Here is a 22368-nt window from a genome sequence, read left to right on the forward strand (position 1 = left end):
GCAATGCCCGGCGAAGCTCTCGCGGCCACTAGCAATGCCCGGCGTAACTCTCGCGGCCACTGGCACTGCCCGGCGAAACTCTCGCGGCCCCTGGCAATGCCCGGCGATACTCTCGCAGGGCCAGGCAGGGCCCGGCGACCCCCTGCGAAACTCTCGCGGCCACTGGCAATGCCCGGCGAAACTCTCGCAGGGCCAGGCAGGGCCCGGCGACCCCCGGCGAAACTCTCGCGGCCACTGGCAATGCCCGGCGAAACTCTCGCGGCCACTGGCAATGCCCGGCGAAACTCTCGCGGCCACTGGGAATGCCCGGCGAAACTCTCGCGGCCACTGGCAATGCCCGGCGAAACGCTCGCAGCGCCAGGCAGGGCCCGGCGAAGCCCGCCGGGCCGGGCGATACCACGCGCGCGATCCCGCCGCCCCCAAAATTGCCTCGCGCAGCGCGTGACACTACTGCTGATAAATTTTTCGTATTTTGTTGTTGTTGTTGCCTGCGTCGTTTCAGTGCTGCGCAGCGTATCTCGCGCCGAGCGACCGACCTGTCTCGTCCTGCCGGCCGCGGCAGTGTGCCAGCCCCATGGCAGTCACCATGGCCGTGCACTGGCTGCCGCCCACTGCCGCCCGCTGCGGCCGCACTCCCATTTAGTGGTCACGGCGGGCGAGCCGGACGAATTTACATGCACCGCCACGTTGTTGTTGTTGTTGTTTGGGGCGCTGCGGGTCGCGGACCGCAGCCATTTTCATTTTTGTCGGTTTACGCCGCTAAATTAGCCGCGGTAAATAGTCGAGCGCCGCACAATGGCACGAGGCTGATTCCGAACATGGCGCTTTCGTCGCTTCGTCTTTCTCTCTCTCTCCCTCTCACGCGCTCGCCCTCACGGGGTGGAGGAGAGAGAGAGAGAGAGAGAGAGAGAGAGAGAGAGAGAGAGAGAGAGAGAGAGAGAGAGAGAGAGAGAGAGAGAGAGAGAGAGAGAGACGAAGCGCCTTTCGTAACCAGCCTGCAGGTGCTCCGCTTACATGAAAGGCAGTGACTTTTCTCCTCCTCGAAACTCGGTAGCACGCCCACTCGCCGAGGGTCGCAGTGCGAGGATTATTTTCTAACGATGTGAGAAGGCGGTGCGGTGCGGGGTTTTGAACCGGCAGACTGAATGAGGAAAGGAAAATTTAGGAGACCGCCCGCCCTGAGGGTCTCGGCCTTGAGCCTTGCTGACCTTGGCGTTGCCTTGGCGGCGCGCCGTTGTTTGAGCGTGCGGCAGGTAAAGAAGGGCGCAGTGCTGGCGGGGCGGGGCGGGGCCGCCTGGCGCAGCAAACACGCGGCAGCGCTGGCGGATGAATTATGAGAACGGTGTCGGCGGACAAGTGTACCCCCAGTCCAGCGGTTCTCAACCTTTCTCGGCTCGCGACCCCAAATTTGTAGCCAAAAATTTCCGCGACCCCCAGGAAAAGTTTCACGACCCCACGGGACCCCTCCTTTAGCAAGCCACTGCGTCTGATCCGAGGCGGGCATTTTGCTCCCTCAACGGGCATTTGGTCTTTGGACCTTCCTTTAGCATGCCTCTGTTACGGAGTGCGATTATCAGTCTTAGTTTGGGAGCAGTATTGTCTCAAAGTTGGCCAAAACGCTCAGAAATGTCTTTAAAAAATCATGTTTTGGGTCGATTTTAAGCAGCCACTGCGTCTGATCCAAGGCGGGCATTTTGCTCCCTCAACGGGCAATTGGTCTTTGGACCTTCCTTTAGCATGCCTCTGTTACGGAGTGCGATTATCAGTCTTAGTTTGGGAGCAGTATTGTCTCAAAGTTGGCCAAAACGCTCAGAAATGTCTTTAAAAAATCATGTTTTGGGTCGATTTTAAGCAGCCACTGCGTCTGATCCGAGGCGGGCATTTTGCTCCCTCAACGGGCAATTGTTCTTTGGACCTTCCTTTAGCATGCCCCTGTTACGGAATGCGATTATCAGTCTTAGTTTGGGAGCAGTATTGTCTCAAAGTTGACCAAAACAGGCACAACGATTTTTCAAAGACATTACTGAGCGTTTCGGCCAACTTTGAGACAATACTGCTCCCAAACTAAGACTGATAATCACACTCCGTACCAAAGGCATGCTAAAAGAAGGTCCAAAGACCAATTGCCCGTTGAAGGAGGACGAAATACCGCCTCGGGTCAGACGCAGTGGCTGCTTAAAATAGGCCCAAAACACGATTTTTCGAAGACATTTCTGACCGTTTTGGTAAACTTTGAGACAATACTGCTCCCAAACTAAGACTGATAATCACACTCCGTAACAAATGAATGCTAAAGGAAGGTTCAAAGACCAATTGCCGGTTGAGGGAGCAAAATGCCCGCCTCGGATCAGACGCAGTGGCTGCTTAAAATCGGCCCAAAACACGACCCCAGCTACCTCGCCGCGACCCCTTAAAATTTTTTCGCGACCCCACTTGGGGTCGCGACCCTAAGGTTGAGAACCACTGCCCCAGTCCAAAGAGAAGATAGTATTCCTGTAGTCCAAGAAAAGATAATACAGTACTGCCCTTTTCGATCCTGCTTGATGCTGCTCCTGTGATTGGAGACCCTTAATATGACCCTTTTCGATCGGAGGCTGGCCACTGCTCAAAAAAGATAATACTACCCCCCACTGCAATAATAGTATAAACTGCAAATCGACAGGCCGGTCCGCGAAGTTTGACGCTCCAGCTCCAAACTGAGTGTCAAACAGTGGGCAGGACGACTTCCCCGTTAATATTTGATGCGAGGCGCCTGTCCGCTCCACTGTCCGCTGTCCGCCGGGCCGACAGGCAGCGCGGGGCGGGCTGGGCGGACTGCGGGCCAAACTCGGCGAATCCTCATTAGAAGCCTCCGAAGTGACCGACTGGCCAAGTCCGGCCAAGTCCTGGCCGGCCGGCGTCGCCCCGACAGGGACCGGCTTGTCTCCTTTGTGGACACCGGCCGGCCTCGCCCAGCCACGCCCAGCAGGCCATTCCCAACACCGCCGCGCTCACCTGCCCCTCTCGCACCCCTACGCGGCGCCCCACGAGCGCGAGAGAGACAGAGCGGGGACCGAGCTGCAGCTTGAACACGACTTGAAGTTTTTACCATCGGAGTCCCCGCACTGGAGTGGGCCCGACAAAAACAGCGGGGACTCTGGGCCGGGGTTGCCGAGGTGCTGGGCGCTGTGCTGCAGCGCGAGCAGGACGGGGGCAGGCCGTGCCGAGGCCGTGCCCGAAGAGGCAGGGAGCCTCAAAGGTTGGCCGCAGCCTCCGGACGGCCCGGCCCGGCCCTCGCCCTCGGCACACCCGGACACGGAGGCCCCGACGCCACGCCGCGCCACGGCGGCCACCGTTGATTTGACTTTGAAATACCGCCTCGCCTCGATTCGCTTCGCCTTGGCTGGCCGGGCCGCCTCAGCTCGCCGCGCAGAGCCACGGGCCCTCGGCCCACAAAGGGGTAGAAACACTTAAAAAGTTGCTGATTTTATTCCAGTGCGCTAGATTGGCGGAGGGACTCTCCTCTGTCTCTCTCTCCCCCTCCCTCTGCGGGCTTCCGTGGGCTCTCTCTCCACGGTCCGAAAATGAGTAGTCATATTTATGGGCGGGGCGTCCTGAGAGTCCCGCGAAACTTGGTCCTAATGGCGGCGCGAATTTGAGCGACGATGTAATTCCAGCGGAGATCGTCGCGCGTTGTTATTAAGCTTCAAAGCCATTCCGGCAAAACTTGAAGAGTGTTCCTCATCGCCGTAACGAGTAACGACCCGTTATCAGACGCGCCGCGGCCCCGCCAGCCCCGCCGCCAAGGAGCGCACTGCCGCTGGAGTGCCCGGGCACTGCCCGCCTCCGCCAAACTTGCCAAACTTTCGGCAGGTGTCCTCGTGGCGGGCCTCGCGGACTCAATGTATAGGACGACACGGTTTTGAAATTCAATTTCCGATTGCTTTCGTTCTGTGCGGGACGCTCGCACCTGCACTGTTCACGAGGCGCGCGGGCCCCGACTGAAAATTGGATTCGTTGATTTCGCTACACCCCGCTCTTGCTTCCGTGTCGGTGGCGTCAATGCCGCCCGCTCTCTCGCCCCCACTCACGCGATCGAAAAGCCCAACGATCTGACGACCGCTTCCGCGTGTGTCGGGGACCTCCTTCGCGATTAATCTTTATACCCCCCCCCGCCCCTCCGGGAGTGATTTCGATTCGAGCGGCGCGTGTTGTGCTTACAGCACTGCCGGGGGATTCAGCCCCGCAACGGCTGCCTGCTGATTGTGTCGTGGGGTGGGGCATTTATGAAGGGTTCGGGGAATACCTGGAGCAATCCCTGTCTCCAGCCAGCCGGCGCGGAGAGGGAGAGAGAGAGAGAGAGCGAGAGAGAGAGAGAGAGAGAGAGAGAGAGAGCGAGAGAGAGAGAGCGAGAGAGAGAGAGAGAGAGAGAGAGAGAGAGAGAGAGAGGAGAGGGAGAGAGAGAGAGAGAGAGTCAGAGAGTGTTTGCAGCCGTTTGTTCAGTTATTTGCATAAGTCCCAGCGGCTTTGCCAGGAGTCCTCCGGCCACAGCCAGAGCGGCACGACACGGCCCGGCGCGGCGCCCTGCGTCCGGTGAGCTGCAATGGATCCGGCGACACCCCCCCCCTCCCCTCCCCTTCCCCCTCCCCCCACGTCGGCCCTTTTCAACTCTCGCGGCAGCGGCACCCCTTCTGCTATGGCGTCCGGTTGGGCGCATGCAAATTGGCGTAATTGTGTGCCTCGGCCGCCTTGGCTGCTCGCGGCTAGGTCTGTGCGTAGCCGCCCCGCCCCACCCCGCCCCGCCCCGCCCCGCCCCGCCCCGCCCCGCCCGCCACGCCACGCCACGCCCCGCCCCGCCACGCTCCTCCAGACACGCACTGGCGGCTCGCGACTCGTCGCCGCCAGACTAGCTGCTTAAAGCGAGAGTGTGCCGCCCGACCTGCCCCACTGAATTCATGAAAGTTAAACCAGGCTTATCACACCCAGCGTTTCTGGTGCTTTTGTCGTGTTTTTTGCCGTTGTTTCCGTTTTTAAAAAAAGTCCACGTGTTTGTTTTGTGTGTTCGCATTAGTTTATGTTTTTGCTGTTCGGCATGCATTCGTGATCAGCTTGCCGGCTCTGTCTCTGCGGGGCCCTTGCGGCCGTTCCCGTATTGAGCGCACTCTGCCAGTGTGCCAGCACGGCGATGAGCGCCGCGACCCGCACCGACCGCCTCGCCCCACCTCGCCGCGGGCAACCCCCTCACTTTGTGTCTGTGCACCGCACGACTTTGCGACTTTCGAGGCGCGGGCGGCGACGAAAAAGAAAACACCCGAATTGTGTCCTTTGATCGGCCGATGCGATACGGTGCTATCCTGTGCCCTTGGCTTGGCTGCCTTGGCCGGGGCGAGCACCCTCCGCGCGGCACGGCACGGCACGGCACGGCACGGCCAGGCAGCAGGTGGTCCTCGGTGTCAAAACTCCGGCCCTTTTAGGCCCTCGCCTGCTCCGCCCTCCAGCGCAGCCCCGGCGACATCAAAAGCCCCTCCAAGTGGCCGTCGTACCGGCGTGACGTCACCTCACCGTCGTGCTCCACGGCCTTCGGGGCGCCGCATCGCGCGAGCTGCAGGCTGAGCGCAGCCGCGCAAACTGCACGCAAAGTGTATCGCACGCCTTCAGGCGGCGCTCCGTCTCTCTCGCTCTCGCGGGGCGTTCCGTCCGCGCGCGAGGGAGACAGAGCGACGAAAGCGCCGTTCGGATCCAACCTGCTGGCCGCCCGGCGCTGCCTGGCTCGGGGCCCGCTGGCCGGGCTCCATCTGCGGCCGGCTGAAATGATGGCCCCTCCCCCTCCCCCTCCCCAATCCCGTCCCTCGACCGCTGTCGGATAAGTATATTTCTGTGGGGATGAAGGTCCGTCTAAACCCTTGATGGCTGAGGTCCATCCCAGCGGGGGAGCGCGGGGAGTGGTACCGCGGGGCGGGGTGGGGCGGGGCAGTGCCCGGCCGCACCGCACAACGCAGATGTGTCACACTGTCACCGGCAGGTCCAGGGCTAGGAGAAACAGCCGGGCAGGGCCGCTATGGGAGGCGGCGCGGCACGGCACGGCGGTCCGAGCGGCCGGACCACGAAATAGTGCGTGTCCAGAATGGGCCGCCCTGCCCTCGATCGGAACGAGACGGAACGAGACCGGGTCCAGGCCGGCCTGGAGGCCCGTTGTGGAACCTGTTGATTCCAAATGAAGTTTGTGTGAGCGTGCGTGAGCGCGTGTAGGAGGGATGAAGTGAGTACGTGTGCGTAGGGGAGGGGGGGCAGTGTGGGCGTCGCGTTGCTTTGTGTGAGGGAGACGGGGAGCGTGGCGACGTAGCGAGGCGACGCCCCTTTCGAGACAAAGCAGTACAACACAGAGCCGTGCGGCGCCGTGTCGCAGGGCCCACGCCACCCTCTCGCTCCCCTAAGCCAAGCCCCAAATCCACCCCGCCCCCCGCGGGCCTGCCGCCTGCGCTATCTCGGAGAGGACAGCCCTGCCAAGCCGGCGACCTGATGCCCCGTGCAACGTCTTGCGGCGTTGCATTGTCCTCAGCGGGGCTCAGGGCGGGGCGGGGCGGGCGGTGGAGGTGTGGCGGAGTGAGGCGAGGCGCAGCAAGGCGTTAGGTGGGCGTCACGATCCCCGGACCAAAAAACGACGAGTCCGGAAGAAACAGCCTGAGCTTCGTAACCACCTTAGCGTCCTGCAACGAGATAAGCAGCAGCAGCCCTGCGTCACGACAATCATGGCTTGCCCTTGGCCGAGTGGCATTTCCAGGGGGCTCCCATCCCCCCGCCCCGCCGCGCCCCGCCCCGCCCAGGTGAAAGCCAAGCCAAGCCACGCCGCCCTCCCTCTCATCTCATTGCTGCCGTTCCGTCGTTCCGTCATCTCGGCTTAATGAAACCTCTTCCCGCGGAACCCCGCGCCGCCCTGCGCTGCTATTGGGGCTCTTTACGATGCAAAGCAACCACTTTTTTCCTTTCCCTCCTTTTTTGCCCCCGTTCGTTTCATTCCCCATCCTCACTGCGAAGAAGCGATGATGGCTTCCGCGCGTTCCCCTGTGGGGCACGCCGTCGATGTCGCGCTGTTGCGGCTGTCCTTTGTCGCGCTGCCGAGCCGAGCCGAGCCGGGCCGAGCCGAGCCGGGCCGAGCCGGGCCGGAACGCGGTCGGGAAGTAAGGAAGTAAGGCACTGAAAGTGGCTGCTGCACCGTTTCTCATTACGCCAGTCAGGATGCCGAGCCGCACTACTTTGGATTCGCGCTGCTGGGTTCAAACTGACTGTCTGCTGCGCCACTCATAAGCCGTCCGGGATGAGGAAGGGGCGCAGGAAGGGCTCGCTGGAGTCCTGTCAGCCGGAGCCTCCCGAGCGTGCCTGCCGTCCAAACTGCTCGCAGTCGATCGCACACGCAGACACCCTGCAGATAAGGCTGCCGTGTGAACGAACCACGGAGGCCTCCCCTAACACTCACACACACAGAAAGGCGCGCCTATCCTCCCAACGCCGTCCGATTCGCATTACCCCGAACTGGTTCGCGAATTGGTTCGGCGGGGCGCTTAGCGCGCTGTCTCACTGCGCCGACAGTGGGGCCGCGCCCTTGTCGGAGGCCGCGGGCTGGCCCCGCAGCCTGCCGGCCCCATGGCGGGGCGGGGCCGTCGGCAGTTGGCACTACTTGTTCTCCTAACTGGCGCCCTCCCCGCGAGGCGGCTGGGCCTCGGCGGCTGGGCCTCGGCGGCCTCCAGGGCGGCCTAGGCGAGGCCGGAGCGGCTACGGCCAGAGCGAACTGCCACAGATGGCGCGCCAAAGGCGGCGGTGCCATCAATACTTGATTGCCGAGGAGTGGGTGCGAAGCGCCAAGCGAATTGGCAGCCTGGCGGTGAGCGGCAAGCGCAGGCAAGCGGCGCGGTTCGCTCGCCGCCGCCCTCGCCGCCCGGCACCGCCCAGCACGCTCATCCCCTTCGCCGCTCGCTCTGTCTCTCGCGCACTCGCGGGGCGTCCCTCGGGGGTGCGAGGTCGACAGAGACAGGGCACCGTTCGGAACCAGCCCGCCGCACTTTTGCTGACGGAGCGAGGAACAGCAGCGCGGTTCCCGCCGCCTGCTCGTTCGTTACGCTACCGCCGCGTCCTCGGATTTTCCGCGGCGTGGCTCAGCCGGTTTTCCTGGTTTTCCGCGTGTTTGTCGCGGGAAACAGCGAGGCCTTGGGGATCGAGCCCTACATGACCGTCCGTGGCCTGTACCGCCCGCTGGCACCGCGGCAACAGAGCCGACGAAGAGCGTGGCCGGTCCAGCGACACGTCTCTCCTCGACGATGACGACGACGACGATGACGACAGCAAAATATCGCGCCGTAAAAGCTTGTTATTGCGTTCGCTGGAATCATTATTTCGCCGCTATCTGCGTCCGCTCTATTTACGTCCCATCTGTTTCTGCGACTCCCCCGCCCCCTGCCTCGCCCCCCTCCCCCACCCCTCGGTGTTCGCGGCGCTGTGAATGAGACGCCGCTACACAGATTTCGCCCCCTCCCCTCCCGGGCCGTGTTTTCGCTCCGTCCGCGCTGCCCCGTCGCCGCCCTGGCGACGTATTTATATTGAAATTATTCGCCTTTTTTTTACGACAGAATAATTTATGTCTCGCGCGGCAAAGGAGTCCTTCATTTTCGTTCCCGGTCAGCGATGAGGCGGGCTATGGAGTAGAAAAATAAATAAATGATCCTCGTCGCCATTTCGTGCAGACAATTTTGTTTGCATTTTTGTCCTGCTGCCGCTCGTCGTCTTCTCTCCATTTTCTCCCGAAGAAAAACGCCGCGGAGCAGTGTTATTTATACCGATCGTATCAGCTTTGGCGGCGGGCGACATTCCGAGCTGCGAAATGAGGAAGGGAGGGGCGGGGCGGGGCGGGGCGGGGCGGGGCGGGCGTGTTCGGGCGCAGCGGCCGCTCGTGGCGCACATGTCGGTTGCAGGCTGCAGACGGCGAAAAACAAAGAGAAAGAGCCGAACCCGGGTGAAACACGAACGGGGACCACCAGACGAATTTAATGGTGTGTCGCTCCGTGAATTTGATTGCGAGTCGCTGCAGTTTGGCATAAGAGCTTGCCGTGTCGTGTTGCAGGCATCTTCCTGGCCGTGCTCATCGTCATGTCCATCGCCGGCAACGTGCTGGTGTGCGTGGCCATCTACACGGACCGGGGGCTGCGGAGCATCGGCAACCTGTTCCTGGCTTCGCTGGCCATCGCGGACCTCTTCGTGGCCGCCCTGGTCATGTCCTTCGCCGCCTTCAACGACCTGCTGGGCTTCTGGCTGTTCGGGCCGCAGCTCTGCGACACGTGGATCGCCTTCGACGTCATGTGCTCCACGGCGTCCATCCTCAACCTGTGCGCCATCAGCCTGGACCGCTACATCCACATCAAGGACCCGCTCAGGTGCGTTCGCCAGCGCCGTCGGCTCCGGCTAAGTCGCATTTTCAACGGTTTCCAAGTTTAAAAACAAACTGTAAAAAAAAACGGCTGGTTGCAGGTACGGGCGCTGGGTGACGCGGCGCATCGCCATGGCCTCCATCGGGTGCGTGTGGATGCTGGCGGGGCTCATCTCCTTCCTGCCCATCAGCTTGGGCCTGCACCGGCCCGACGCGCCGCAGCCCGTCATCGACGGCAAGCCCACCTGCGCCGTCGAGTTCGCCCCCACCTACGCCGTCGTCTCGTCCTGCATCAGGTCAGCCACCCTCGCGTTTTAATTCAACCCCCTCCGCACAAACATAACGACAGTGCAGGTGTGTTACGTCAGCCCAAGCCTTTTTAGCAGATATAATATTTTGTTTCATACACAATTTTAATTACTATCTTTGGAATGAGCCCGCATACTACCCCGTATAAGGAAACCGAACGAGTAATTGACTGAGAAATTTGAAAGGGAAAAGAAAAAAAAATTGAACTCTACACCCCCTCCCCAGTCTTAATGGGGAGGCCTCCTGCTTTACTTCGGTGTTCGGGATGGGAACCGGTGCTATCAGGTACCTGGGGTTAATCCCGTCAGCGACCCTAAGCGTTCGCCGGGGGACCCAGTAGGACCCCAAAGCTCAGGCAGCTGGGTGAGAGCACCCAGTACGAAGCTCTTTGAGGGGCGGGACGTAGAGTGAGACGACAGAGAGACAGAGAGAGACTCAGACAGAGAAGAGGTTTGGTGGGAGCTTCTTGTTTTCGTAGGGTTGGTTGTGTACCCCATGGTACCCCCACTGTCCGGCGCTCCCGTACCGAACATACAGCGTTTTAGGCCAGCTTCAAAGGACTTATCATCGCCTCCCCGACAAGTCAAGGAGGCACCACCCGCAACCACACACCGGGTGGTCTGGATTGATGGATCAAATACGCCATCGCTCCAGTGCCGAGGCCAACCCGCCGAAGCGGATTGCTTTTTAGACACCCACAGCGGAGTGGCCAGGTGAATGTGACTCTGACCACTACGCTATCACGCTTGTACGTCTGGCAGCGTGTTGGACGACGGGTTTGAGTTGCACGGGGAGGAAGGCGGTCGAAAAATGTAATGAAATGATAGGATTCGATCCCCGGACCCCGCCATCGGGATCACACGACTTTACGCTCTCGGCCACCACGGCCCATGATGAGGGGACCGGCGTGAGGTGGGTTCTTGACGCAACAGGACTCGACCGACCCGGTCAAAATTTCGCAAGAAGTCGAGGGAGTCGAACCGCCGACCCTAGCATTGGGAACCGACGCCTCTACTCCCTGGACCACCACGTCCCATGCACGGAGCGGGCTCACGTTCACGGGTTTCAACCGCACTGGGTGAGGCAGTAAAATTAAATGGAAATATTTGTTAGGAGTCGAACCTCCGGCATGTGGGCCTGTTGCACACGGCTCCGCTCGGATGGCCTCGAACCACCACCCTTATGATAGTAAGTCGAAAAAACGTATATGACGCTGGTATTCGAACGTCCGCCTGCGGTAACTCGATCCCACGTCTCTAACCTCTCGGCTATCACAGCAGTTGTGAAACGCGACGGATCATCTGCTTTCATTAACGTTCGTTGAATGAGATTTTTTTTTTAAATTTACTTTGTCGTCCGACATGGAAGCCGCATTACAGCGGCACATGTGTGGAATCGGGGCAAGGTCCCCGATGATGACCCATAACGACCACGCGTGGTCGCGGAGGGGGAGGGGAGGGGGAGGGGGCTCAGGAATGCAATAAGAAGAGATCCCGCCAATAATCCGCGCGGATAAATATCCACGCCCTCCTCGGCGACGGCCTCGGCGACGACCTCGGCGACGGCCTCGCCAGGAAGAACGTGTGCGGAAGGGGGACGGGGTCCACATTTCACGTAGCGCCTCGCATATCGGCGGCAGCGCCTCGCATATCGGCGGCAGCCAGACAGGAAATTGAACGTCGGCGTGGCCCGCGTTGCAGAAGAGTTGAGGAAAACTCCCTGCCCGCGGTGTGATCGCGTGCCCAACCCATTCTTCATCTGGCGGTAGATGGCTGGGTCGTGAGAACATTCTGATACGTCACAAACAGAGAAATCCACAGCGAGTGTGACTGTGTCCGCCCAGCGGCACGCGGGCTGGCTTGGCTCGGAACAGACTCCAGTGCGGTGGGCGGCCCGGGGAACACGGGCTTGCCAGCTCGCCTCTCTGCGGTCCTGCTCATTGAATTTTCAGCTTAGCAGTCGTCGGGCACGCCAAGTCGCCGGAGCCTCAGACCGCACCGCCGCCGTGCTGCCGGCCCGCCTCCCCACCCGGGAGTGGGGGACGGGGTTTCGGTTTCCGTGGAGCACCCGCCGCGCGCTGGCCCGCACGGCCCCTTTGCCGTTTTCAAGCCATTCCACGTCCCCAGGTGGCGGCGGGTACCGGGATTGCATCCGCGGATTAAAGCGCTGCATGGGTTCGGAGTGGCTGGGCCGCCGCTGGGAGCGCCTGCGGAGTCCGGGGTGGGCCCCACCGCACGACGCCGCAGTGTAGCGGGCGGGCCTACCCCGGACTCCGCAGGCGCTCGGCCCGGCCCCGCGCGACGCTTTCGTTTCGAGCCTTGACTCGCACTGAAGCCACATGGTGGTTCTCCTTCAAACGAATGCCGCTTCATTCCTGCCACAGCAGTGCCTGCGCTGGGACTCCCCCACGCTCCGCTTTGCGGCCTGGCCGGAGCCCGGGGCCTGGCTGCCTGGCTTGCTCGCCGACGCGAGTCGGGCTTGTTTGCGCGCGGAAAAACAAGCCAAGTGCCTCACTGTGCTGCGCTGTGCTGTGCGCACGCCTGAGCCTGGCAGCCTGGAAGGGGCACTTCGCTGCGAGCCGGCCGAAGACAACCATGCGAGGGATCACGCTTCCTCGCCGCCAGCCTGGCCGAGCCTGGCCGCCGTCCTGGCTGTCGTCTCCCTGGCAGGCTTGGTGCAGCCCGCTCCCTCGCGTCGGAATCCTGCGCCGCCCTCGGGTGCCTCTGGGACGCAGAGCCGCCGACGAGCCGACGAGGCGGAGGTGTCTCCCGCTTACATTGTAGCGGAGCGGGCGGGGGGCGGGGCGGCAGACCGCCTCCGATGCAGGCATCAATAAAACACTAAGGCCACCACCACCGCCGCCCCACCCCCTTCCCCCTCCAGCCCGCGGGGCCGCCGCGCCGAATAATTTCTATCTCGTTTTTAGATTGCGCAGGGATGATGGGAAAACAGAGCCGCGGAAAGAAAAGCTAAATACAAATACTAATTTGGCGGGCGGAGCCGCGGTGCGGTCCCGTTCGGCCGCGTTCGGCGGGGAGAGGGGGGGGGGACGCCGTTTTGTGTCGTTTGCTTTGGCCATCCGCGTGGCGGCGGGGCGACTAATCCACTCCTTGGTTTGCAGCTTCTACGTGCCGTGCGTCGTGATGCTGGGCATCTACTGCCGCCTGTACTGCTACGCGCAGAAGCACGTCAAGAACATCCGCGCCGTGACGCGGCCGCTGGCGGCGCAGGCGGCGGCGGGCGGCGGCGCCAGGGTGGGCGTGGGCGGCGGGCCGTCGCTGCCGCTGCACCTCCACGCGCACTCCACGCCCTACCACGTGTCCGACCACAAGGCCGCCATCACGGTGGGCGTCATCATGGGCGTGTTCCTGGTGTGCTGGGTGCCGTTCTTCGTCATCAACATCGTGGCCGCCTACTGCAAGGACTGCATCCCCTCCTCCGCCTTCAAGGTGGGTGTGCTCTTGCTCAGCACTGCCACTCTGCGCCACTGCGACTGGCCGGGCCGGGCACGCCGAGGAGCCTGCGTTAACTTCCAGAATAAACACCGGACTCGGAATGTTTACGGGAAATAATTAAAACTTAGGAGGGACTTTATGCCGAGCCGCTGTGGACACAATAGGCTGCAATCTGTCGACTCCCCCTTCCCTCCTCTCGTGGGCCAGCCACATTCTTCGCCCTGCGAGACTTATTCCAATTTGGCCTTTTTTTTGCCCTCTCTTTTTTCACCTTCCGCACCTAGGCCACAGCGCAGGGCGGCGGGGCGGCAGGGCGGCGCAGGGTGTGCCAACGCCGACCCCGCTTGAAAGCCAGGCCCGGCCCGGCCGGCCCCTCCCCAAACTTCGTTTCCCTTTTGCTCTGCATGACTTCCCTCCATTGTCAGTGTCGAGGCCCTGCTGGGCCCTGTGCTGCCCTGTGCTGCCCTGCGCTGCGCTAGCGCAGCTGGATCAGAGACAATAAGAGCAAGTTTTCAATTCGCTCCGGGCTCTCACCTTCATTACTCAGTCGCGCGGAGTGCCGCCTGGGAGTGTGAATGAGACTGCGTCTCTGTCTGTGTGCGTGCGTGCGTGCGTGTGTGCGTGTGTGCTTCACTGAACGGCTGGCGTTGTGCCGACGACGCGGCGTTTTGGCGTGTTGGCGTTGTGGCGCTACTGGGGCGTGTAGAGTGTAGAGACGGATGAGCCCCCAGCAGGCCGCTTCGAGGGCTGATGTCGCGGCCAAGCGGCTCCCCCAGGACGTCCTCCAGAACGAGCGGCGAGCGGGTCATCCTGGCGGAGGGGCGACCCGGTGACCTTCCTGCCAGAACACAGGCATCATCACATGACGGTACCTCCCTGGGGGCAGGGTGGGGCGGGGTGGGGGACCAGGGGTGTACAAGGTGACGTTTTACAGATTGCCTGCTGGAGTGTGAGTGTATGGCGGGGGACGAATCTGGGGGTGGAGGCGGCGATCCTTTCACTAGCGGGGCGGGGCGGGGCGGGGCGGGGCGGGGCGGGGCGGGGCGGGGCGGGGCCGAGGAGGACGGCGTCGCGCTATCCATCATCGAGGCGTAGACGAAGGCGAAACTGCCCAGGGTGGGACGGCGGCCTCCCGCCGCAGGAAGGTCTCCGTGCACGGCGAGGGCGGTGCCTCCAGCGCGCCGTCGCCACACGGGGGGACGCAAGTCGTGAATTGCGAATTGCACTGTTTGTCCGCTCACCAAACCCTGCCAGGGGACGCCGGAAATTATTCCCCCTGGACGAGACAGAGACAGGTCCCCTGTCGCCTCCGGTTCCAGATTTCAATTCGTATTTTTCTTTTGGCCTGGCGCAGGTGCTGACGTGGCTGGGCTACTCCAACTCCGCCTTCAACCCCGTCATCTACTCCATCTTCAACAAGGAGTTCCGCTACGCCTTCCGCCGCATCCTGACGGCGCGCTGCGGCGGCTACGAGAGCGTGTCCATGCGCGCCGGCGCCTACCTGGACCGCAAGCGGCCCACGCCCTCCAAGATGGTGTCCTCGGCGTCCATCAACTCCAACCAGAAGGCCTCGTTCGCCGCCGTGACGCCGCCGCGGGGGTCGGCGCCGGGGCTGGGCGGGCTGTGCGCCACCAAGCACAACGGGTCCTGCACACACCTGCGCGACTACACGCCCAGGTAGGCACCGCGTCACCGCACAGTGTAGTGGTGGTGGAGCCCGTGCTGCTGCTGCTGACGGGTTGGCTTCGCTGTGCAGGTCGTCGGTGGGGTCCATCCGGCAGACGCGGGTCAACTCCTCGGACAAGCTGGAGGAGGTCGCCATTTGATGCGGTCCCCCGGGGCTGCGGACCTCCCCGCCGATCTCCCCGCCCTCGACCCCGCCGGCCCCGGCGCCGCCCGAGCCGGTGTGAGTCCCCGGAGGCGGGGGGAGGGGGGAGGGGGCGGGGGCGGGGGCGGGGCGCACCTGCTGATCGCCGTCCACGCCTCCAGAGGACGCCGAGCGGCAGTGAGACTCAAAGTGCTACAGTGCTGCGTGGACTCAGCGACAACCATTTTTTTATACCCACTGTGATGCCTTGCTATACGGATTCGTAGTGCAAGAAATTGACTTTTTACCAGTTGAGGTGACGCCGCGCGCGCCGCGCGTGGGATGTGCATTGTAGCGTTTATTGTACCTGGATTTTGAAAGAAGCGCGATGTCTCTGTTTTTCTTAAGCTGTAACGTGTAGAAGCCCTTCGTGCTTGCCGCTGCTTCCCCCGTTAAAGTCAACGCTCACCGGACTTCAGCTCGTTCACCATTACCCGCTGGATCGAATTTACATATCACTCCGTTTCCGCGCTTTCTTTGTAAACCTCGATCGACTCGGGAAAACAAACAACGATCACTGGACAGTTTAATTTCTATTCAACGCTCCCATCGCCGGTTTGAGTTCTCTATCTTCGGAACGCGCACAAAGTACAGGTCTTCCCTCCAGATAGTTGTAAATTATTGTAGAAACCAAAGATGTAAAATTTCCCGGTAGTAGTTCCAACTTTAGTATTTGTCAAGCACGCCAGACTCCGTGAAAATGTAAATGTACCTCTTTCTTAAGCCTTCGTTTGTGTTATCAATGTCTTTTACGTGGATATCGCCAGTAGAATCATGGAGAGCGTGTCGAGCGAAAGAAAATTAGTACCTTTAATAAATGTGTGTGCGTGTATGTGTGCGTCAGTGTTATGTGTGTGTGAGAGAGAGCGGAAGAGTGTCAGAGTGATTGTGTCGTCGCGAGACTTTCCAACTCGCGTCTTGAAGGAAAATGCATTTGTGATATACGTCTATAATTCTCAAAAATAAATTTAAAAAAGCTAAGAGTTGAGTGGAAAAATATTCTTCTTCCTCCAAACAAAAAAAAAACTTTCAACGCGAAACTTTTTGTGGTCGTTGCGACGACCCACCGAGAAGAGACACGACTTCCGTTGGTTTCGCTGACCAGGTACCGGGGTGCTTCAGCTTCAGTCGGGTGGAGAGGGCCGGCCCGGCCCGACCAGGACGAAACACTGCAGTGAATTTTCTTGCCGTTTGCTTCTCGTGGAAACAGGTGAGAGGCCGGTTGGGAGCCCGCCGGAGACAAAAGGAGTCCAAAAATAATATACTAGGGGTACGCGCCGTTTTGTGTGGGCGCGTAGTGTGGCTGAGCGATGCGAATTTGTGCACTTCGGACTGCAGCTTGTGGGCTCATATTGAGTGAAATGTAGGTCTGGGGTATAAATGGGAGTGATTTTTGTTATCAGCACACAAAAAACTGTTGGGATCAACGTCAAACTCGATTCCAAAATTTTGGTCCAAAATTGGTCCAAATTCGGTAATGCGTGAGTCTGGGAAAAATTTGGAAGTCATTTTTGAGTTCAGCGCACCAAAAACTACAGGAAACAATAAAAAACTTTATTTGAAAATTTTGGTCCAAAATGACCTAATTTGGGATGAAAATATAAGTCTGGAGTCGAAATGGAGGTGATTTTCGTTATCAGCACACAAAAAACTGTTGGGATCAACATCAAACTCAATTCAAAAATTTTGGTCCAAATTTGGTCAAAATTAGGTAAAGCGTGAGTCTGGGAAAAATTTGGAAGTTATTTTTGAGTTCAGCTCATCAAACACTGCAGGAAACAATATAAAACTCGACCTGAAAATTTCGGTCCGAAATGACCTAATTTGAGATGAAAATATAAGTCTGGAGTAGAAATGGAAGGGGTTTTCATAATCAGCACTCGAAAAACTCCAAGAATCAATATGAGATTCGATTGAAAAATATCGATATCAAATTGATCAATAATCGGTAAAGAATGGGTCTTGGTTGGTCTTCATGGATCACCCTTTGTCGTCACCAATACCCTAATGCCACACCAATGCGATTCCTTCAGTCGAGTAACATTCCATTGCCAGCATTGAATCGCTTAATTAGCTACTCGTCTGCTTGACTCACTATTCGATACATCTTTTTCTTCAAACTAATGAATTCACAAATTTATTAGTTATATTTGAGAAGCCTTTTGTCATTCTTTCATTTAAAACCAGTGAAATAAACAATACAGAATGGAATATGTAATCATAGTTTTCATTAAGTGACTCAGTTTACGGCAGGCTGATCTGAAGCATTTGACGGAGAACAAGTTGTGTCAAATTCAGTGAATCGTCTCATGAAGTCAAATGCAGAGGCCACTTGTTGCTCAATACGCCAACTTAATTTACCTTATTCATGCCTCGTGATATTTTATCTTTAGAGTAAAAGAATACAGTGTAGCATTAACATTGGGCTTACATTAAGAAAGCCAGCTTTTAAATCATTACCAATACTTGGTTCCAGCTGTTGGACACAAGCTTTGGTGAAGTTAAAGGAATCGTCCCATTAAAAGCAATTACCAAGTCACCCACCGCTCAAAACCTGAATCGTCTCATTGAACCCAGTATCAGTTCAAAATCTGTTAGCACTAAATATATGGATTATTTATTGCACAAAATACATCTATTTATGGATTCTTTTAATCAATAGATGTAAGTACTAGAATATTTATGTTAGCTTGCAGCATTGCAATAGAGTGTCATTTCCCCGAGACAAACCAAGACAATTAACATGTCTTCTAATTTCAACAGAAGTTATTCATGCATTTACCTGATTTTATTTACTATGAAATTTAAAAATTAGGATAGTATCAGAGAGAATAAAATCAGTAGATGCACACAAAGGCAAAGAAAACATTCTATTTACAATCCACAACTACACTGCACTGACCTGTTCTCCTGTGACGGGGGAGGGGGAAGAGGGGAACGAAACACGTAAACCATTCTCACATTTAGTTTCTATATTTTCCTCTGTTGACACCCCGGAAGGGTTTCAATCATTCTAGAATGTTAAAAAACTATCTCAGTACCTATTCTAGCTTCCTCTGGCCTGCTGCTAACATCGGCGACCCGTGGCGCTACCTCACGGACATAATGCGAACTACTGATATGGCGGGAGATTTTGAACTTGGAACATATCAAACAAGGTTTGGGAAGTGAATTTTGATCCGTATGACCTAAATTTCAATGAAGATGCTTCCCATGATTAAATATTGTGGCCTAAAGTTGATCCCAGGCACATGATTGACTACTTTTTGGTGTTCCCAAGAGCTCGGGTTGGGGTGGTCCAACTAAAGCTTTCTCGACATCTTTTATTTTAGACCTAATGTTTTTTCTTGAATTATTGATTGACTATTTTTGTGTTTTGTGATCACTGATCATGTTAACCTAATGTTTCATTAGAACTTCAATGTTACTTCTTCTTGAACAATTGAGTGAAAACTTATTTATGCAGCTCCTTTTTTCTTTGACTTTTTGTACGCAAATGAAGTGAAAAATTAATGTTCCTCACCTTTGTTTAAAATTTGTAGTAATTAAATCTTAATATATACTAACCAGTCGTTCACTTGCTCGCCCTTATCACAGTTCATAAAGAAATTGACACTACAGCCATAATTCTCTCTTAACTGTGATAATAAGGGCATGCAAGTGAACGATTTGTTAGTATATATTAAGATTTAATTAATACAAATTTTAAACATTAATTTTTCACTTCATTTGCGTACAAAAAGTCAAAGAAAAAAGGAGCTGCATAAATAAGTTTTCACTCAATTGTTCAAGAAGAAGTAACATTGAAGTTCTAATGAAACATTAGGTTAACATGATCAGTGATCACAAAACACAAAAATAGTCAATCAATAATTCAAGAAAAAACATTAGGTCTAAAATAAAAAATGTCGAGAAAGCTTTAGTCGGACCACCCCAACCCGAGCTCTTGGGAACACCAAAAAGTAGTCAATCATGTGCCTGGGATCAACTTTAGGCCACAATATTTAATCATGGGAAGCATCTTCATTGAAATTTAGGTCACACGGATCAAAATTCACTTCCCAAACCTTGTTTGAAATGTTCCAAGTTCAAAATCTCCCGCCATATCAGTAGTTCGCATTATGTCCGTGCCGCAGCGCTGTATGTTGTCCCCTGAATGTAGGCAATTTCAAGGAGCCGAGGAACCAAGAATTTGAGAACCCCTTTGCTCTTTAGTTTGTTTATTTGCATAAGTGCCGTCCCGTCTTGCAGACGGCTTGCAAGCGCGGCAGCCGGTATGAGAAATTGGTCTGCCACACGCTGCTACCAACCTAAACACGCCAATTACCTAGTTCAAAATGATGTTTTGAATATTTCAAACGATGATAATTGTTAATCTAAGATAAACTCCCCCTGTAGGATGTTTAGGAGACATCAGGTGTGAAATTTGGATACTATTCGTTCAGTAGTTACTGAGAAACGTGAGTGATTACATACAGACAGACGGACAGACAGACGCACGACCAGTCACTTTTCGGAGCGCCCAAACACGGCAAGGGCTTCGCTATCGCTCAGCCAAAAAGGCAGGGCCAGCAGCGCGTCCCTCCCCCCGTTCCCCTCCCTGGGGCGGGGCGCGGGGTGCGGGGCGCGGACCACCATCAACACACTGGCGAGTTAGCATGGCTTCCAGGAAGGCGCGGACGGCGGCGAGCACTAGGCGCCGCTCCAATTGTTTGTGTTTCCTTTTGTTTTTTTTTATCTCCGCTCGGCACCTGCAGGTCACCGAGGTGCGCGGCGGCGCGGCGGCGGCGGGGGGGGGGGGGGGAGTGTGAGAAATCGCGCAGCTCATCCGGCGGAAATTAGAAGTTGAAAATGGCTTTTGCCGGGTGATAATTTATCGCTCGGTGCCGCTCCAGCGGCCCAGCCAGCCCAGCAGCGCCGAGTTCCAGCAGACAGGGGTCCTAGTCCGCCAGTCCGCCAGTCCCCGCTGCCATGCCAGCCTGCCAGGCCAGGCAGCCGCGCGCCGGTGAACAAGTTTCGCGTTATCATGTCAGAGATCCGAAAACGCGCTTACTTCCGCGCCCCTGGGCTTCCACTCGCACGCCCCCCCCCCCTCCTTTTCTCCCGACCGCCGTGCATGCAGACCTTCTTGATGAGCCCGAGGCGAGGCCCAGACACAACAAAAGTCGTCGTCGTGCCTCGACGTCTGATAAAAAAATGAAAAGAGGCTGTCGAAAGTACACGACGACCCTTGAAAACAGAGGGAGCGAGACGAAACGGAGTGGGAAAGACGAAGCGGGAGGTGTGCCGCTCGTCGAAATAATAACGAATCCCTCTGCTGGGCTCGACGCCAATCTCTCACCGGGTCGCTATTAAATTATTCGGGAATAGCGGCGTTTCCCCCGCCCCGCCCCGCCCTGCCACCGCCTTAATCAATTAACCCTCTTCCATGACGGTTATTGCCAGTCGACTGACTGCCTTTCCCTCTGCTGGCCGGGACAAAAGTGTGCAATTCCACATCGGCGACGCGGCGACGCGGCGACTGCCTCCGCAAAATAAACCCGACGACAATGTCAGCGATGCTGCCGCCCGGCGGCCGTGCGGCCACGCGGACTTTGACTGGCATTGTGCGCCTTTCTGCGTCGCTGTTTTGTTGCCGAAGCAAAGTGGCCCTGCGGCCCTTCGACTGCCCAGAAAAGGGCCTCACTTCGCTGGAGTCCCTTCCAGCTAAGTTCCTTCCCCCGAACAGCTCTCTCGGACTTGACAATCAGTTTTTGGAAGCACGGCGCCGGCAACTTAACTTGGACGGCTTCTCTTCGCCTATTTCACGGCATCGGCGGGTTCGGATTTCCTCTTTGGCCTGGGCGGTCTGCCCGGCCTCCTGCCCGGCCTAGGGAAAGGCGGCCAGGTATTTCGGCCGGGTGGTGCGATATATGAATTCTCGGCGGGCTGGCGGGTCGCGGGGGTGGGGGAGGTGGCGGAGAGGGGGTGGGAGTGGGTGGCCCGTAAGATAGAAATAACGCATCCCCGCCCCCGGCTGCTCGGCCACCCGCACCGAGGACGCCGAGGACGCCGAGGACCGAGGGGTGGTTCGGAGGTGTCGGGGGGTGTGGGCCATTTCCGGGCCAATACACTCGAAACACGAACCCGGGCTTTTCTCCGCGGAAGTTGGCAGCGCCGCGCCGCCGCCACGCCGCCGCCGTGTTACGTGATTGTTGCACGACCCCTCGCTAAGCTGTTACCATGTGGCGCCGCTTAGTTTCGGAAGCGCGTCGCCGCGTCCCCGCGGGGCCAGCGGAGCGTCGGAGCGTCGCGATGCAACAGGGGTGTCGCGATGACCCTGTTTAGGCGCGGGCGTGGCCCGGGCGGCGCGCGGAGAGCGTGGCGGGGCGGAGGGGGCGGGGCGCGGCACGCAACTTGCGCTGGAGATGGATGACTCCGGAGCACAGGCGCGTTAGCGCAACGCGCTCTCTCTCCCTTTCTCTCTCTCTCTTCCTGCCACGCCACCGCCGACGCACTGCTGCGTAATGGTCTCTAAGACGAGGATGAAATGCTCGCCCCGCCCCACCCCGCCCCGCCCCGTCGTCGTGGTGGTGGCTGCACGGTGGCTGCCCGCCCTGCCAGTGCGGTGGCTTGCCGCGTGCCGCCAACGCCGGCAGGCAGGCCGTCCCGCAGCGCACCCCCGCCGACGGGATGCCTACCGTCACGGCGGCCCCCGCGCCAGGGCCTGGCCACGGCCTTCCGCGGCGCTCCACGTCAAAGTGTGCAGTCACGCAATAACGACTGCGCGGATGCCTGGATGCCTGGATGCCTGGGCGGCCTGGACCACTTCGAGGAGCGTCCGAACATTCCCGTCTTGTTCCGTCGCGGGGCGGCGCGGGCGGGATGGCCGCAATGGCGGCAGTGGCGGCAGCGTTGCGGCCAACAGAGAGAGCGAGAGGGAGAGAGAGAAGACTCCGGAAACTTGGAACTTGGAACTCCGGAACAGTCCTCCCGCGCAAACCGCCGCCCCGTCGATATGCCTGATTCACCCGGATTCTCACCCCCCCCCTCCTTGCCCCGCCTCTTGAAAACGCCCAAGTCCACCTCGCTCGTGTCGGGACATCGGTCACATTTCTCCGTCGTCGCACATTTCACTGTCACACTTTCCAACTTTTACCAGTGGCGCCGCGAAATAAAACGCTCCGCCATTTTCTCATTTATCCGCCAAAGGAAAGTTGCCTGACACAGAGAGCGCCCCCCCCCCCCCCCCCGTGCTTGCTTCCTCCTCTCCTCCTTCTTCCCCTTCTGGGCGATCAAACAAATTGAGTCCATTACTGGGCAGTCCGGCCCGACGCATAGGGCTGTGCGGTGATGCGGTATAC

At 58.2% G+C, this 22368-nt stretch overlaps 1 protein-coding gene across 1 annotated transcript in view; it reads left to right on the plus strand.

Annotated features, from left to right (window-relative positions):
• LOC117653672 (dopamine receptor 1-like) overlaps nucleotides 1–15053 on the plus strand; it is a 31966-nt gene extending 16913 nt beyond the window's left edge. The window contains exons 2-6 of the mRNA XM_034399495.1: nucleotides 9092–9401; nucleotides 9496–9690; nucleotides 12825–13152; nucleotides 14513–14835; nucleotides 14915–15053. Coding sequence (XP_034255386.1) covers nucleotides 9092–9401; nucleotides 9496–9690; nucleotides 12825–13152; nucleotides 14513–14835; nucleotides 14915–14984 — 1226 coding nt within the window. The 3' untranslated portion in view covers nucleotides 14985–15053. The remainder of the gene's footprint in view (nucleotides 1–9091; nucleotides 9402–9495; nucleotides 9691–12824; nucleotides 13153–14512; nucleotides 14836–14914) is intronic.
• The last annotated feature ends 7315 nt before the right edge of the window (nucleotides 15054–22368 follow it).

The sequence above is a fragment of the Thrips palmi genome, unplaced genomic scaffold, assembly GCF_012932325.1.
Source record: "Thrips palmi isolate BJ-2018 unplaced genomic scaffold, TpBJ-2018v1 HiC_scaffold_8, whole genome shotgun sequence".
Taxonomy (NCBI): domain Eukaryota; kingdom Metazoa; phylum Arthropoda; class Insecta; order Thysanoptera; family Thripidae; genus Thrips; species Thrips palmi.